Consider the following 17,385-nt stretch of genomic DNA (forward strand, 5'->3'; position numbering starts at 1 on the left):
TGCACCCAAAAATCTAAATGTATTACAATTTTCCCAAACCTGAAAAGTGGTCTCCGGATGTGGTTTAAGCATTGTTGTTGACTTAGAAAAACAACAAAATTGGACATTCTATTTAAAACAGTGTGGCTTTAAGAGCAAAAAAACAGAAAGAAATGGAAAACTGGAAAAACTAAACAGAGAATTTCTAGGACCCTACACTTCAGCATGGTCGCTCTCCAAAATAGGCCCTATTGCATAGTAGGCCCTGTGACTGTGTGTGACTATGTGACTGTGTATGCTGCCTCTGTCACTCGATTCCATAGTCAGGCTCCGACCTAGCTTTCCAAATATCCAGGGCATTCCACATCTAGTTAGTCGCTGCTGCAAATTCATGTCCACGTTCAGTTGCATAAGCGGAGGGAACAAGGCCCTTCCCCCACACCAACGCTTCAATGCATCCTATTTGGTAACCTTTATCTGACCTCCACTGCAAAGAACACACTGATTTTCCCCATGAATTAACAGGACTATTCTGAAAAGGGCATTTCTGTTCATTGTTAAGCAACAATAGGGCAACTGGAAAAGGAGTTTCCCAACCACAACATTAAGACATTTTTGAACACTGATTAGATGTTTCTTTTCATTATACTTTACTGAGGAGGTATTAAAAAATATTCAAACAGATGTTCTTTAAAAAAACATTTTTTTTACAAGAAGAATGTAGCCAGAACCAAGGTACATTAAGGAAGCTGATGTCAGTGTGCCCCTGCCCAGCTAGCTAAACCTCCTCTGACTGAGTCACTGCATTCCTCCTCCTGCTAAGAGGATGTTTAGCAGTGAGGCCCGTTAGCTCAACAGGGATAATGAGGATAGACCAGCCCCTTTAATCTGAAAAACACAGCAATCCCTGAGGAATGACACACAAGCAGCCACACAGAACACGGTCCGACACGCAATGGCACACACTTCCTAGACCTGGGCATACCAACATAAAACCACACCACAGCAGAACGTTCAGCGTTACGTAATGTGAGAAAATTTACGGATTGGGTTATTTATTGTGTCGTTAATATGAGACAAAAAGTCGCATTTAGGATTTCAGCATAACAGATTCTTCAGTTCATATGGTGTCACACACACACACAGATACATGCACACGTGTACGCAGAGACAAACCCAGAACTTACTCTGAACAGCTTGTGTGTTGTCGGGAGTGTAGACAATCTTGTCATTACACATGTTTCCTTCACAGCAGCAGAAGAACACGTCTGGGCTCTCTTTCTTCTCCACACATTCAGTACTGAAAAACAAGTGCGAGACGATGCTGTCAGTGTCACAATCATGTTGGAAAGACCACACTTTTGTAATTTATTTGGTTTCTTTGTGTTACAATTGTATACCAACAAAAAAAAGCTTTTCTTTCAGAATTTGAGAACTATCCTTGAGTTTCAGACCGGGGCGATACAGGTACAGTGCCTTGCGAAAGTATTCGGCCCCCTTGAACTTTGCGACCTTTTGCCACATTTCAGGCTTCAAACATAAAGATATAAAACTGTATTTTTTTGTGAAGAATCAACAACATGTGGGACACAATCATGAAGTGGAACGACATTTATTGGATATTTCAAACATTTTTAACGAATCAAAAACTGAAAAATTGGGCGTGCAAAGTTATTCAGCCCCCTTAAGTTAATACTTTGTAGCGCCACCTTTTGCTGCGATTACAGCTGTAAGTCGCTTGGGGTATGTCTCTATCAGTTTTGCACATCGAGAGACTGAAATGTTTTCCCATTCCTCCTTGCAAAACAGCTCGAGCTCAGTGAGGTTGGATGGAGAGCATTTGTGAACAGCAGTTTTCAGTTCTTTCCACAGATTCTCGATTGGATTCAGGTCTGGACTTTGACTTGGCCATTCTAACACCTGGATATGTTTATTTTTGAACCATTCCATTGTAGATTTTGCTTTATGTTTTGGATCATTGTCTTGTTGGAAGACAAATCTCCGTCCCAGTCTCAGGTCTTTTGCAGACTCCATCAGGTTTTCATCCAGAATGGTCCTGTATTTGGCTCCCTCCATCTTCCCATCAATTTTAACCATCTTCCCTGTCCCTGCTGAAGAAAAGCAGGACCAAACCATGATGCTGCCACCACCATGTTTGACAGTGGGGATGGTGTGTTCAGGGTGATGAGCTGTGTTGCTTTTAGGCCAAACATAACGTTTTGCATTGTTGCCAAAAAGTTCAATTTTGGTTTCATCTGACCAGAGCACCTTCTTCCACATGTTTGGTGTGTCTCCCAGGTGGCTTGTGGCAAACTTTAAACAACACTTTTTATGGATATCTTTAAGAAATGGCTTTCTTCTTGCCACTCTTCCATAAAGGCCAGATTTGTGCAATATACGACTGATTGTTGTCCTATGGACAGTCTCCCACCTCAGCTGTAGATCTCTGCAGTTCATCCAGAGTGATCATGGGCCTCTTGGCTGCATCTCTGATCAGTCTTCTCCTTGTATGAGCTGAACGTTTAGAGGGACGGCCAGGTCTTGGTAGATTTGCAGTGGTCTGATACTCCTTCCATTTCAATATTATCGCTTGCACAGTGCTCCTTGGGATGTTTAAAGCTTGGGAAATCTTTTTGTATCCAAATCCGGCTTTAAACTTCTTCACAACAGTATCTCGGACCTGCCTGGTGTGTTCCTTGTTCTTCATGATGCTCTCTGCGCTTTTAACGGACCTCTGAGACTATCACAGTGCAGGTGCATTTATACGGAGACTTGATTAAACACAGGTGGATTGTATTTATCATCATTAGTCATTTAGGTCAACATTGGATCATTCAGAGATCCTCACTGAACTTCTGGAGAGAGTTTGCTGCACTGAAAGTAAAGGGGCTGAATAATTTTGCACGCCCAATTTTTCAGTTTTTGATTTGTTAAAAAAGTTTGAAATATCCAATAAATGTCGTTCCACTTCATGATTGTGTCCCACTTGTTGTTGATTCTTCACAAAAAAATACAGTTTTATATCTTTATGTTTGAAGCCTGAAATGTGGCAAAAGGTCGCAAAGTTCAAGGGGGCCGAATACTTTCGCAAGGCACTGTATAGGATGTAAAAAAAAAAAAAAACTCAAGTTCAAGTGCTTGGCCCTTATGATGCTGTAGTTCCCGTTGTTGTAGGTACAGTATGTTACTTCCTGTAAACAACTTTATTCTTTTGTGTTTCACCATGTTGGGTGGGAAGGAAAAAAACATAAGAACATACATACATTAACTGACAAACTTTACATTCCATGGCAGTTAAACCACATCAAAGCAACACTGCCCCAAATAGATAAACAAGCTTATTAGCTCAAGCATAAACTCCAAGAACAAGAAGAGAAAAGCAGCCAGACCGTTTGGCCGTTGTATATATGTTACATGTAGAGCACGCAACTTCCGGAAAGCTGCCTCGGGGCGCGGTCAGAGTTAGCTGCCTCGCGGCGCGGTCAGAGTTAGCTGCCTCGCGGCGCGGTCAGAGTTAGCTGCCTCGCGGCGCGGTCAGAGTTAGCTGCCTCGCGGCGCGGTCAGAGTTAGCTGCCTCGCGGCGCGGTCAGAGATAGCTGCCTCGGGGCGCGGTCAGAGATAGCTGCCTCGGGGCGCGGTCAGAGTTAGCTGCCTCGCGGCGCGGTCAGAGTTAGCTGCCTCGCGGCGCGGTCAGAGTTAGCTGCCTCGCGGCGCGGTCAGAGTTAGCTGCCTTGCGGCGCGGTCAGAGTTAGCTGCCTCGCGGCGCGGTCAGAGTTAGCTGCCTCGGGGCGCGGTCAGAGTTAGCTGCCTCGGGGCGCGGTCAGAGTTAGCTGCCTCGGGGCGCGGTCAGAGTTAGCTGCCTCGCGGCGCGGTCAGAGTTAGCTGCCGCGCGGCGCGGTCAGAGTTAGCTGCCGCGCGGCGCGGTCAGAGTTAGCTGCCACACGGTCAGAGTTAGCTGCCACACGGTCAGAGTTAGCTGCCACACGGTGCGGTCAGAGCTACCTGTTGCTCTACATTTAGTAATAACATGGAAGCACGCCACACTTGAAAAATACATGGATCCGGTTGCTGCAGGTGGGAGCTGTTGCTGCAGTTGGGAGGTAAAGGGGTTCAACGGCATGTTAAGACAAGAGGACCAGGTAACTCAGCCTTTCTGGGCCTGGGCTCTAGTTCAACGGCATGTTAAGACAAGAGGACCAGGTAACTCAGCCTTTCTGGGCCTGGGCTCTCGCACGCTATAAAATGAAATGTTTCTGGTAATGCCAGGCTAGCTGACATGTTGCATGGGTAGCTGAGAAGATATCACAATACGGTGGAATGGATTTGTGTGTATTGTTGTGAATTGTTAGATACTACAGCACTGTTGGAGCTAGCAACACAAGCATTTCACTACACCTGCAATAACATTTGCTAAATATGTGTATGTGACAAATAAAATGTGATTTGGATGGAGAGCAAAGCTTACAAGAAAGAGAATGGTAACTGAAGAGAGGCTCAAAACATAAGACCCTTAGTGATGAAAAATAAAAGATCTCTCTATCTCAGTCTGTTCTGGCTCAGAGGGCAATATGCAAACATCTAGGCCTAGCTTGTTTTAAAAAAACATTGCAGGTCTTAAATCACTTGAGAAGAAGCTCAATTGCTTATCACAGTAGTGTAGCTGTTAGAACAAGTTGAGACGGCTGATGCTGCCATTTTAAAACAGTTGGCAAGGAACCAGAGCGGTCTTCAAATAACCATACTAACATTCTGTATTACATACTTAAAGAGTATATACTACATACTATTAGTTAATTTTAGTATAATGTAAACAAAAGGTATCCTTTCAGTTGAGAGTACTAGCGCGTCGCCTGTCTACCGGAAGTGGATGCTGTTACTATGCAACCTCTTGCTAGCTTGTTAGCATAACAAATTACTAGCTAGACATTTTACGACTTCGGTGTGTTCGTAACTTCAATCTGGAGTGCGCTCTGGGAGTTCGTAAATTCAGAGCGGTGTCAGACTGTCCGTTCGTAAATTAAGAGCGTATTGCTCTCGGAGCGCACATCAATGGACGCTCTGGCCGTGGAGTATGGTTGATCAGAGCATGCTGACCTCACAACGGCAGTCAAGAACCCAAGCTAACGTTGGAAAGCTTGCTAGCTACTTCCAGACACAAACGAAAGAACACCCCACTCTGACCATTTTACTCGTCCTTGCAGAGCTGGTTAGGCTGTTTCATGTTATCCAGAACGTTGGTGACTGTAACTGCGCTGCTGGAAATAATTTAATTATGCTTTTACTAACGTTTACTGACATTGACCATATTCAACAGGTGTTGAGCGTTCATAAATTCATCAGTTATTCTGCACTCTGGCACACTCAGACGAGAGTACTCAGAAATCGGAGTAGATAGCCAGAGCGAATTAACAATGACCATTGAGAACGCTCAACGACTGTGCCACTTAGCTAAGCTAAGAATGACATATAGTTAATATACTGGCAAGTTCGACATATTAGTAGGCAACTAACATTAGGTAGCTTAGCTAACATACCGGTTCATACTGCTGTAATGGTATGCTGCAGTTTGTAAGGATAGCGTAGCTAACAAATTGTCAGCCAACGTAACTTATTTGAAAAGTCATTACTTTATTACATCGCTCAACAGTTGAAGCAATGAAATTGTGTCCGCTCTCGTCGGACTTCGGCTGCATATTCTCAGACAATTCTTTTTTTTCTCTTTTTTTTTTACATCTGAAAACGTTGTGAAGTTATGACCATTTTCTGAAGAATTGCATTATGGGCCCTAAAAGCAAGAAAATAGTGTCCACTGCTTGTATACTTCGTATTTTGGCGAATTTAGTACGACATCCGGGAACTTTTGACATACTAACTCTATCCATACTATGACCAATAAGCCTACTAACTCTATCCATACTATGACCAATAAGCATACTACATACTCAATTTACATCACAAATAGTACGGTTAGTATGAGCATTGGAACACAGGAACACATGATTTCTCTTGCTTCCCATTCGACACCTTTAACATCATATTCATGGAACGACCAAGTCCTCACATTGAATGGAGATCCTATAGAGGCTTATAAGAAGTTTTCACTGATATACTGATAACATTTGTGACCCATTGCAACACACCAAAGACACACTTAATCATTCCACCGTGTCATTGGTGTGTTGTAACAGATCACAAATGTTATAAAAACCCACCACAGAGCCCTGATGCAATAGGCCCTACCTGTCATAGCAGTTGGTATCATCAAGCCAACAGCCCTGCTTTACGATATCTACGATTCCCGACACGTTCCTCCAGGTGGCGAAACAGTGTCTCCGCTTGTCCTTCTCCCCGGCACACATCTCGATGCCACTGCGGTTCCCTCGGTTCTCCTGGATAGCAGCAGGGTTGGGGTTGTAGTTATAGTGGACACACTCCTGTGTTTCGGTCCGACCCAGGATCGCCCCTGAGAAATAGAGATATGGAGACACTTGATTAGATTTTTAAAGGTGAATGTTGAACAGAAGTCTTGTTTTACGGTAAATGGGTTGATGTAATAAATAATTTGGGAGAATCGATTTAATGGCGTTCAAAACACAGAAACAAGATCGAAGGAAACACATACAAAAAACATATGCCTACTGCGTCCTGCACATCAACAGAGCTCATGTTGGGCCAGCCCTGTCTACAGTGTAGCATCATACACTATGTCCTATTTGTTTCATGTTCTTTTCATCTACTACTTATCTATTACTCTCATGAAGCAATGCACGGATGATGTCCCTCTCTGCACAGTGCAGGAGTATTCCAGGACAGAGAACAGTCATCGCCCCCCTACAGTGTGAAGCCTTACCATCCCTGTAATTAACCAGTGGTGACGAGTGTGTCCCTCTAGAGACCGACACAGTCTTCAAATGCTGTGTGGGAAAATCTCTGGCCCTGGCAGGCCTTAATATGACTTGTTAATGATTATGTTTGATAGGTCCAGGAGGATAATGGGGCACAACAATCATTTAGCCCACTGGTCTAGGCCTGACTGTGTGCTCGGAGCTGTACAACCCACGCTACACGAGTCAATCAAACAATTGCCAATAATGTACTGTCACGCATATGGTCGACCATAGAACAGGTAGGCTGTAGAAGAGGTAGGCTGTAGAACAGGTAGGCTATGGAACAAGACAGGTAGGAATTATGAGTTTTAACAATGGAAATCAGTTAAATCGCTATAACTAATTGATAGGTCTACGGTAGACATACCAACTTGTTTTTGTGATTTTACTGATATCAATTTGTTTATTAATTATTACGTGATTAAAACTCATCAAATCTGATCGTCTACCATTACTTGTTACTTTTGTAAACTTTCATTATCCCTCATGAGGGAGAGACATTTAAAAATGTCTTAAAGTAAACAGAATTACAAGGCAATATTTCTTAAAATTACAGAAGGTAATCAGTTTTGTTATCCGTTTAAAAATCAAAGCCTTTTACCTATGCCTAACTTTTCAGATGGAAAAGGGTTGAAAAATGAATCTATGCCTTCATTTTCCCCAAAATATACACTCTTAGCTTTCATTTGACACCCAATTTGATATGCTCCTACGAATTTCCCTTGTTGGTGCTCATGGGTCCTTTTAAAGGGGAATGAGCTAGATCCTCTCAGACACCAAAAAGGCCAAACAAAAATTATCTATATTTTCAATTTAATCCTTGACACTTATTCTTATCTAAATAACTGGGGGGGAAAGGATATTGAATTTAAAGTACAAAACAGCCTGAGGGTACCATATTGTTTATGAAACAACATGAGCTGGTTTTGTGGTTAACCCTGACAAAACCTCAAGAAGTAGGCCTAACACTGACCGACAAAACAAGGCTTATTCAGCTAAAGGATGTGGTGGGTGTGGTTTGACAACGTATTCTTGCTAAGACAGAGAACAGAGGCTCTGACACACCAATGAGCATGTAAAGACCTCTCCCTCTCGGAGTACCAAATAGAGGAGAACTAACAGTTTAGGCATAGAAAGCTTTCTATAAATAGGCTTGTCGGCTTGATTTAGCTCAGAAGGTATAAAATGCTACTGTTAAGCCTACGTATCTAATCTAAGTCTATTCTTAACACATGTTGTCCTTGGGGTTAAAAATACAACACATCCTTAGTTTCAAATAATTCCTCATTTAAAAAGTCCAGAGATATTTTGAGAGACAGAAGGAGAGAGAGAGAGAGAAAATGAGAGAGAGAGCAGGTATTGAAAAAACAGGGAGAGAAAGTGAGCAGGAGAGATATGTGACTAATTTCAGGAAACTAGGCATACGTTGTGCCTCACTACTTCACAGGAGAGCCATTTGAACGTGGGCCCTTCTAAATGTGTTTTTGACAGAAATGCCTTCTGGAACATGTGAACTTATAATGTGCTTTAATAACAAATAAAATTGTTAAAATTACAAGCCTAGTGGGTTTAGCCACAGAAAAAGACGGCAACCTTCCCGCTAGCCATGATTGGCTGAGATAATGAGTGGGCTGGGCATGCCGAGAGATGAGTTTGGATTGGTCTGCCATGTAGCACGCTTCTGTCTATAATATGAGCCGGTCAATATGTGTAGGTAATCCTTTCTAACGCTGCTTTAAAAAAAAAAATGATATCACGTAGTAGAAGTGCATAAGTGTTAATCTCCACTTTCTGGAGGACCGAGTTTTGAAATCAGTGGAATTAGAGTATGATAGCTAAGGAGATTCTGGTGTTTGATTGCAAATATAGACACGGAGTCAAAAAGAGAACACACAGAATGCTGTTGTATAAAACACCTGTCTCCAGATTACATCTTCAAACTAAGATCAACCATGGCATCCATGACAGAGAGAGAGAAGCGACCATCCATGTACACAGGTAAGAGAGTCTAGCTAGCTACATTTTCAGATATTACACGTTTCTAATTTGATCAGAAAGTCATTTTAATTTCAAGTTAGTGTACTGTTAGCTAGATAGCTAACATTAGCTGGCTGGCTAGGTAGCTAACATTACGTGTATGATCTGTGTAGTAATATTATTCCTGTCTTAGCATTGCTAGTTTTAGCCTAATGTTAGCTACTGTAACATTGAACCTGGTTGGTTAGCTTCCTGCAGATTCATGGAGGGTAGTAACATTATGAGTTGGGATTATGGTTCATTGTTTAGCTAGCTAGCTACATGTATAAACAAAAGACTCCACTATGCAAGTAACCATTTCAATAGAATGTTCATGATGTCAATGCGTCAACTGTTGATGGACGTAGCGGGTAAATTCGCTCTGGCTATCTACTCCAATTTCAAAGCACTCTAGTCGGAGTGTGCCAGAGCACAGAATAACTGACACATTTATGAATGCTCAACACACATTGAATATGGCCTGTGTCAGTAAACATTGGCAAAAAACGCTTAACTAAATTGTTGCCAGCAGCACAGTTGCAGTCACCAATGCTCTGGATAACATAAAAACAGCCTAACCAGCTCTGCTAGGACAAGTAAAATGGTCAGAGTTGGGTGTTCTCTCATTTGTATCTGGAAGTAGCTAGGTAGCTAGCCAACGTTTGCCAGTTAGCTTGGGTGCTTGACTGCTGTTGTTAGGTCAGAACGCTCAGATCAACCCTGCTTTTCGGCCAGTGTCTCCAGTGTGCGCTCTGAACGTTCCGAGAGCGAAACGCTCAGAATTTACGAACGGACAATCTGACAACCCTCTGAGTTTATGAACACCCAGAGCACACTCTGGCACTCCAGATTACATTTACAAACACACCCATAGTATAAGCCAGCCTTTAGTCATGAAATCTTTGGTTGTTTAGTACATAGCCTCACATGTGAATCCTTAAAGAGATGGGTGGGGCTAAAGCTTAAAAAGGTGTGAACGATTCTGAATGGGTGTAGACAAAGAAGAGCTCTCCAGTAGGTACCAAAATATGCAAGGGCCATTTTCTCAAAAGTGAGGTTAGAAGTTTATCAACTTTCAAAGCAGAATTACTTTCCCATTGTTCCTCAACTGTAGTGTATGATATACCGTGTTCTAGCTATGAGTCTCTACATTTATTCAATGTAAAAAACACGATCTAATTTTGCTACATAAGACCGGATCAAGCCGGTCGGTCACATATATCTACCATATCACAGGAAGCAAGGACCTACAGTGGTGACGTTTGGCACATGGAGTCATTGGAATGGTATTTAATACATCAAACACATGGTTTCCAGGTGTTTGATGCCATTCCATTTGCTCTGTTCTGGCCATTATTATGACATTTTCTATCCTCAGCAGCCTCCTGTGGTCAGGACCTACAGTGATGTTTGGCCCAGGGAGTCAGGACCTACAATCATGCTTGGCCCAGGGAGTCAGGACCTACAGTCATGTTTGTGCTGACAAACGATTATGAGCGACAACACAGTGCCAGCTAAACATCAGGGCTCGACATTTAAAAAAAAAAAAAAATAGTTGTCGGACAATAAGATATTGTAGATTTAAGTTGTCCGATACTGTAGATTTAAGTTGTCCGAACCGAGAAGTAAAAAAAATTGACTCACACACAAATCACAATATGAAACAATTACCCCAGTCAGAATTGGATCAGAGGTCAACATTGGAATAATATTAAAATCTCATGTTTTTCTTTTAACCTTTATTTAACTAGGCAAGTCAATTACGAACAAATTCTTATTTACAATGACAGCCTAGGAACTGCCTTGTTCAGGGTCAGAACGACAAATTTTTACCTTGTCAGGTCGGGGATTTGATCTAACAACCTTTCACTCTAACCACTAGGCTACCTGCCACCTTGTCCAAACAGATGCTGACATGAAGGAGGCGCCAGAAAATGTGGCCAACCTTTGAGACTTTTAATTCCTTAAATATAGGCTAATGAAGGATAATTAACATAAAAGCTTGATTCTGTCAACATACTCGAGGCACGTTTCGTTCAGATCAAGACCACTTTGAATCTGAGCGGACGCGGTCAGTATTATTATTATTTTTTTTTTTACTATTTACCCATAAATGTAATTGTTTAAAACCATCTTACCTTTAAAGTAGCGGGAATTATTTTATAAACATAATATGCACATTTTTTCATGTTCTATTGCTTTTCAAATTAACTTCATTTTATTGTACAGCAGCCAAAGGCAATGGGACATCTTAGACAGTTATTCCCTAAAATGTCTTCATATGAATAAATAGGCCTAAACCTATGATGACAATAACAACCTCATAGAGATCAGTGCTGCTATGGGGAAGAAGATAGCATCTGAATGTATGCATTCAAAAATAGCCAACAAGAGGAAGTATAGAAAAATTCCTAATTATCATACTTGAGTAAAAGTAAAGATACCTTAATAGAAAATTACTAAAATAAAAGTGAAAGTCACCCGGGAAAATACTACTTGAGTAAAAGTCTAAAAGTATGTGCGTTTAAATATATTTAAGGATCAAAAGTAAAGGTATAAATTATTTCTAATTTCTTAAGTAAACCAGACAACCTAATTTTCTTGTTTTATTTATTTATTTACAGATAGCCTGGGGCAGCTTCAACACTCAGACATAATGTACAAACGAAGCGTGTGCTTAGTGAGTCGGACAGATCAGAGGCAGTAGTGATGTTCTTTTGATAAGTGTGTTAATTATACCATTTTCCTGGCCTTCTAATCATTCAAAATGTAACAAGTACTTTTGTGTCTCAGGGAAAATTTGTGGAGTAAAAACTATATCATTTTCTTTAGGAATGTAGTGAACTAAAAGTAGTCAAAAATATAAACAGTTGAGTACAGATATTTTTTTTTATAACTTAAATAAATAACTTTAACTTTAACAGATACACCCCCCCCCCCCCCCCCCACAAAAAAAACGACTTAAGTAGTACTTAAAAGTATTTCTACTTAAAGATTTTACACCACTAACAAGAGGCCACTTTGCTTACACTGAGCACATCAGATCCATTTCTTCATTACTCATGGCCCTAGTCCAAGAACAGCCCTGATTTCCTCATTCATATTCATCCAAGTGTAAACGACGTTAAAACAAGAACAACATAATGGCTCATTAAAAAAAACAAATGGTGCTCTGCAGTCTGTGGCGGCATGGCTGAAGAAAATTATTTTGGGAGGGAATTAATTAGCTAATTGCCCCTCAGTGGGGATAAATCCTGGGGATTATTTCCGAAGACACAAGTTGCCCTCATCAGGATTACAGTGAATCTTTCGGAATTACTGTCACATCCACGCATGGTTGAGGAGGAGGAAGACACAGCCCGAGATGCACATCATCTGTCGGAGTCCCTATGCCATGATTACAGATCTGGACCAGCAAATTGAAACAGACAAATTGACCAAGGCGCTTAACACAAATCACAAAGGGCCCTGTTCAAAAATCACAGTTAGTTTATTGACTAATGGGGGATAGTTGGATTGGGCAAGACCTGCAACAATGCTGTACGGACTGGGAGCCAACACAAAAAAATATATATTCTCACTCAACCCCTAGCCTAAACCTTCTTCTGAAATACATGGCCTGGAGACTGACTGGCAATCATGTCGGAGGCAGCAGGTAGCACTGGGCGGTATACCGTATTTTATGATATACCGGTATTGATGCATGGACCGGTTTGGGTTTTTACTTGACCTTCTATACCGTTATTTGAATGTTTGATTTGATAAATGTGACACGCCATGTGTAATGTCAATTTTCAGTTTGTTTCGCTAATTGAATCATCTCGCTCTGCACCACTTTCCAGATTTAGCCACACCCCCTGTCACTCAAAAAGCGCATGATGTTCCTCAACCAGAGACACTTGTATTCAGTCTGCAGGGTCAATGCAGCACATACAACGATGCTGTTTTCCCTTTGCTTCTTAATATAAATCAACTAGCGTTCTATAGTGACACTATTAGTTTCTGTTTCTTACATCAGCAAACAGCTAGTTTGTCTTTTCTTAGCACGTTGCCCTAAAACTTGTGAGACGCTAATTGTTTGCCGCTAATGGTAATAGCTAGCTTGCTAATAAATGTACTGAGTAAGAGCAAACGTAGCTATTTAATACAGCCTGATAATAGCAATGATGGTGTAGACCTAATCAGTATGTTGTTTGTGCAACAGTATCTTAAATCAAAGAGGAATATGCAAAGCAAGAATAAATTAGCTACAATAAGTATCTAAGAGAAAACATGCATGTAGCCAAAGTTTATAGGGTCCCCTAGGAAACACGTACCAACACTTTAGTTCCTACCCTGTCACAGTAACTCTTCCCTGGCATTTTAATTCGTTGTCATCTCAAACAACACTGTATTCAAAGTGCCCACTATTATATTCTAAATTTAGAATTAGAATAGTCATTCTATTTCCATGATTCCAACAGTTTTGTCAAATCGCATTTGCAACATTTGGTTAAAAAGAAGTCCTAGATGATTTGCCCATATCGTGCAGCCCTTTGTGGCAGTGTGGAAATGATCTCAAATGAGCAGTGGTGTAAAGTACTTAAGTAAAAATACTTTCAAGTACCACTTAAGTTGTTTCTTTTGTGTCTGTACTTTACTATTTTTGACAACTTTTACTTCACAACCTTCCTGAAGAAAATACTGTACTTTTTACTCCATACATTTTCCCTGACACCTAAAAGTATTCGTTACATTTTGAATGCGTAGCAGGACAGGGAAATGGTCCAATTCAAGCACTTGTCAAGAGGACATCCCTGGTCATCTACTGCCTCTGATCTGGCAGACTCACTAAACAGAGGACATCCCTGGTCATCTACTGCCTCTGATCAGGAGGACTAACTAAACAGAGGACATCCCTGGTCATCTACTGCCTCTGATCTGACGGAATCACTAAACAGAGGACGTCCCTGGTCATCCCTACTGCCTCTGATCTGGCAGACTCACTAAACAGAGGACATCCCTGGTCATCTACTGCCACTGATCTGATGGAATCACTAAACAGAGGACATCCCTGGTCATCTACTGCCTCTGATCTGGAGGACTAGCTAAACACAAATTCCTTGTTTGTAAATTATGTCTGAGTGTTGGAGAATGCCCCTGGCTATCTGTAAATAAAAAATAAAAATAAAAAATGGTGCCATCTGGTTTGCTTAATATAAGGAATTTGAAATGATTTATACTTTTACCTTTGACACTTAAGTACATTTTATCAATTACATTTACTTTTGATATTTAAGAATATTTAAAACCAAATACCTTCACTCAAGTAGTATTTTACTGGGTGACTCACTTTTTCAATACATTTTTCTAGTAATATCTATGAACGCATCTTTACTTTTACTCAAGTATGAGAATTGGGTAGTTTTTCTACCACTGCAATTGAGTGCAGGAAATGCAGAAATGATAAGTGCTGAAATTTGTTTTGGTTGAAGTTGAATTGAACAGTATAAAAGCATCAGAATGGAGAAAGACTCATTGAAATCACTTAGAATGTATGTGTTGCCACCCTGGGATCACTCACTACTCATAAAGCACCCTGAGATCACTCACTACTCATAAAGCACCCTAGGATCACTCACTACTCATAAAGCACCCTAGGATCACTCACTACTCATAAAGCACCCTGGGATCACTCACTACTCATAAAGCACCCTGGGATCACTCACTACTCATAAAGCACCCTAGGATCACTCACTACTCATAAAGCACCCTGGGATCACTCACTACTCATAAAGCACCCTGGGATCACTCACTACTCATAAAGCACCCTAGGATCACTCACTACTCATAAAGCACCCTGGGATCACTCACTACTCATAAAGCACCCTAGGATCACTCACTACTCATAAAGCACCCTAGGATCACTCACTACTCATAAAGCACCCTGGGATCACTCACTACTCATAAAGCACCCTGGGATCACTCACTACTCATAAAGCACCCTAGGATCACTCACTACTCATAAAGCACCCTGGGATCACTCACTACTCATAAAGCACCCTAGGATCACTCACTACTCATAAAGCACCCTAGGATCACTCACTACTCATAAAGCACCCTAGGATCACTCACTACTCATAAAGCACCCTGGGATCACTCACTACTCATAAAGCACCCTAGGATCACTCACTACTCATAAAGCACCCTAGGATCACTCACTACTCATAAAGCACCCTAGGATCACTCACTACTCATAAAGCACCCTGAGATCACTCACTACTCATAAAGCACCCTGGGATCACTCACTACTCATAAAGCACCCTGGGATCACTCACTACTCATAAAGCACCCTAGGATCACTCACTACTCATAAAGCACCCTAGGATCACTCACTACTCATAAAGCAAATGTAGAAATGTATTATTCAAAAACTAAAAATGCCGTCCATTTTTTTTAGATATATTTTTTGTTAAATATTGTGATATAAAATGTTGGCCATATCGCCCAGCCCTAGCAGCAGGGTTACTCTATTGGTCCAAACATAATCAAAACAATCTTTCGAAACCCTTACTGAAAACAACAGCAATGCACAGCAATACAATTGACCCTACGCTAAGCCTCGCACCTTTTGGTTACTGTTGCATACTGATATTTTCCCGAAAAGCCCAATTCCCCATTCAACCAGTGGCAAAATCCCCTCACAATGATCTCAAACTGTTTCTAATACACAATTAAATTTAACACAGACTACCTTTTGCTAATTGGTATCTCCCTTTCCCTATCCCTAATCACGAAATTCTTCGGTATGTTGTGGTGGACCTGTCATTACAATTGCTTCATGGGAACCTGGTACAGTTGCTATCCATTGGTGCGCTGTGATTGGTTGCCCAACATTATGGGGCCATACAGTTGGCATATTCTGTAGATGTGGTGGTGCCACAGACACAACCAAAATGGCGTAAGAACCCCAGCTCATCAAGCCTGTCTGTAGCAGACTCCTCTGATTATCTTGTCTAGTCCAGCGCGGGCCGGGGCAGCCCGGATTTAGCGGGAGAGGAGGAGGGGGTGTTTTGAAAAGATGCCAAATGGGGAGAAAATACACTTTCTTTTGTGCTCAATCTCCACAGGGTGTAACAGGCATGGATGCGAAACAAGTGCAGTTATAAATTTAGCTCGTACTTAAGAGTTTCACACACACACAAATTACATTATCTCACGGTCAACTGCATTTATTTTCGCAAACCTAACATGTGTAAATATTCATATGAACATAACAAGATTCAACAACTGAGACAAACTGAACAAGTTCCACGGACATGTGACTAACTGAAATTGAATAATGTGTCCCTAAACAAAGGGGGGGATCAAAATCAAAAGTAACAGTCAATATCTGGTGTGGCCACCAGCTGCATTAAGTACTGCAGTGCATCTCCTCCTCATGGACTGCACCAGATTTGCCAGTTCTTACTGTGAGGTGTTACCCCTCTCTTCCACCAAGGCATCTGCAAGTTCCTGGACATTTCTGGGGGGAATGGACCTAGCCCTCACCCTCCGATCCAACAGGTCCCAGATGTGCTCAATGGGATTGAGATCCGGGCTCTTCGCTGGCCATGGCAGAACACTGGCATTCCTGTCTTGAAGGAAATCACGAACAGAACGAGCAGTATGGCTGGTGGCATTGTCATGCTGGAGGGTCACCCCTGGTGAGACAAAACTGCGATTCGCCAGTGAAGAGCACTTCATGCCAGGCCTGTCTGGTCCTGGGAGGGTGCATTTGTGCCCATCGGCAACATTGTTGCGAGTGATGTAAGGCAGGTCCTCACCAGACAACAGGCCTACAAGCCCTCAGTCCAGCCTCTCTCAGCCTATTGCAGTCTGAGCACTGATGGAGGGATTGTGCGTTCCTGGTGTAACTCGGGCAGCTGTTGCCATTCTGTACCCGTTCCTCAGGTGTGATTTTCGGATGTACCGATCCTGTGCAGCTGTTGTTACACGTGGTCTGCCACTGCGAGCACGATCAGCTGTCCGTCCTGTCTCCCTGTAGCGCTGTCTTAGGCGTCTCACAGTACGGACATTGCAATTCATTGCCCTGGCCACATCTGCAGTCCTCATGCCTCCTTGCAGCATGCCTAAGGCACGTTCACACATATGAGCAGGGACCCTGGGCATTTTTCTTTTGGTGTTTTTCAGAGTCAGTAGAAAAGACTCTTTAGTGTCCTAAAGTTTTCATAACTGTGACCTTAATTGTCTACCGTCTGTAAGCTGTTAGTGTCTTAACGACCGTTCCACAGGTGCATGTTCATGAATTGTTTATGGTTCATTGAACAAGCATGGGAAACAGTGTTAAAACCCTTTACAACGAATATCTGTGAAGTTATTTGGATTTTTACGAATTATCTTTGAAAGACAGGGTCCTGGAAAAGGGATGTTTCGATAAGTTCAACCAACTATTGATATCAAATTGATAAACACAGCATCTAATGGATGACACCTTTCATGGCTTTGATCACTTCAACAAACT

General features: G+C 41.8%; 1 protein-coding gene across 1 annotated transcript in view; it reads right to left on the minus strand.

Moving 5' to 3' along the window:
- The window catches only part of LOC109870874 (activin receptor type-2A), a 61,664-nt gene that overhangs the window by 33,769 nt on the left and 10,510 nt on the right, over positions 1-17,385 (minus strand). Inside the window, exons 2-3 of the mRNA XM_020461556.2 lie at positions 6,220-6,442; positions 1,167-1,279 (exon numbers count right to left, since the gene is read on the minus strand). Coding sequence (XP_020317145.1) covers positions 1,167-1,279; positions 6,220-6,442 — 336 coding nt within the window. The remainder of the gene's footprint in view (positions 1-1,166; positions 1,280-6,219; positions 6,443-17,385) is intronic.

This window comes from Oncorhynchus kisutch, linkage group LG26 (genome assembly GCF_002021735.2).
Source record: "Oncorhynchus kisutch isolate 150728-3 linkage group LG26, Okis_V2, whole genome shotgun sequence".
Taxonomy (NCBI): domain Eukaryota; kingdom Metazoa; phylum Chordata; class Actinopteri; order Salmoniformes; family Salmonidae; genus Oncorhynchus; species Oncorhynchus kisutch.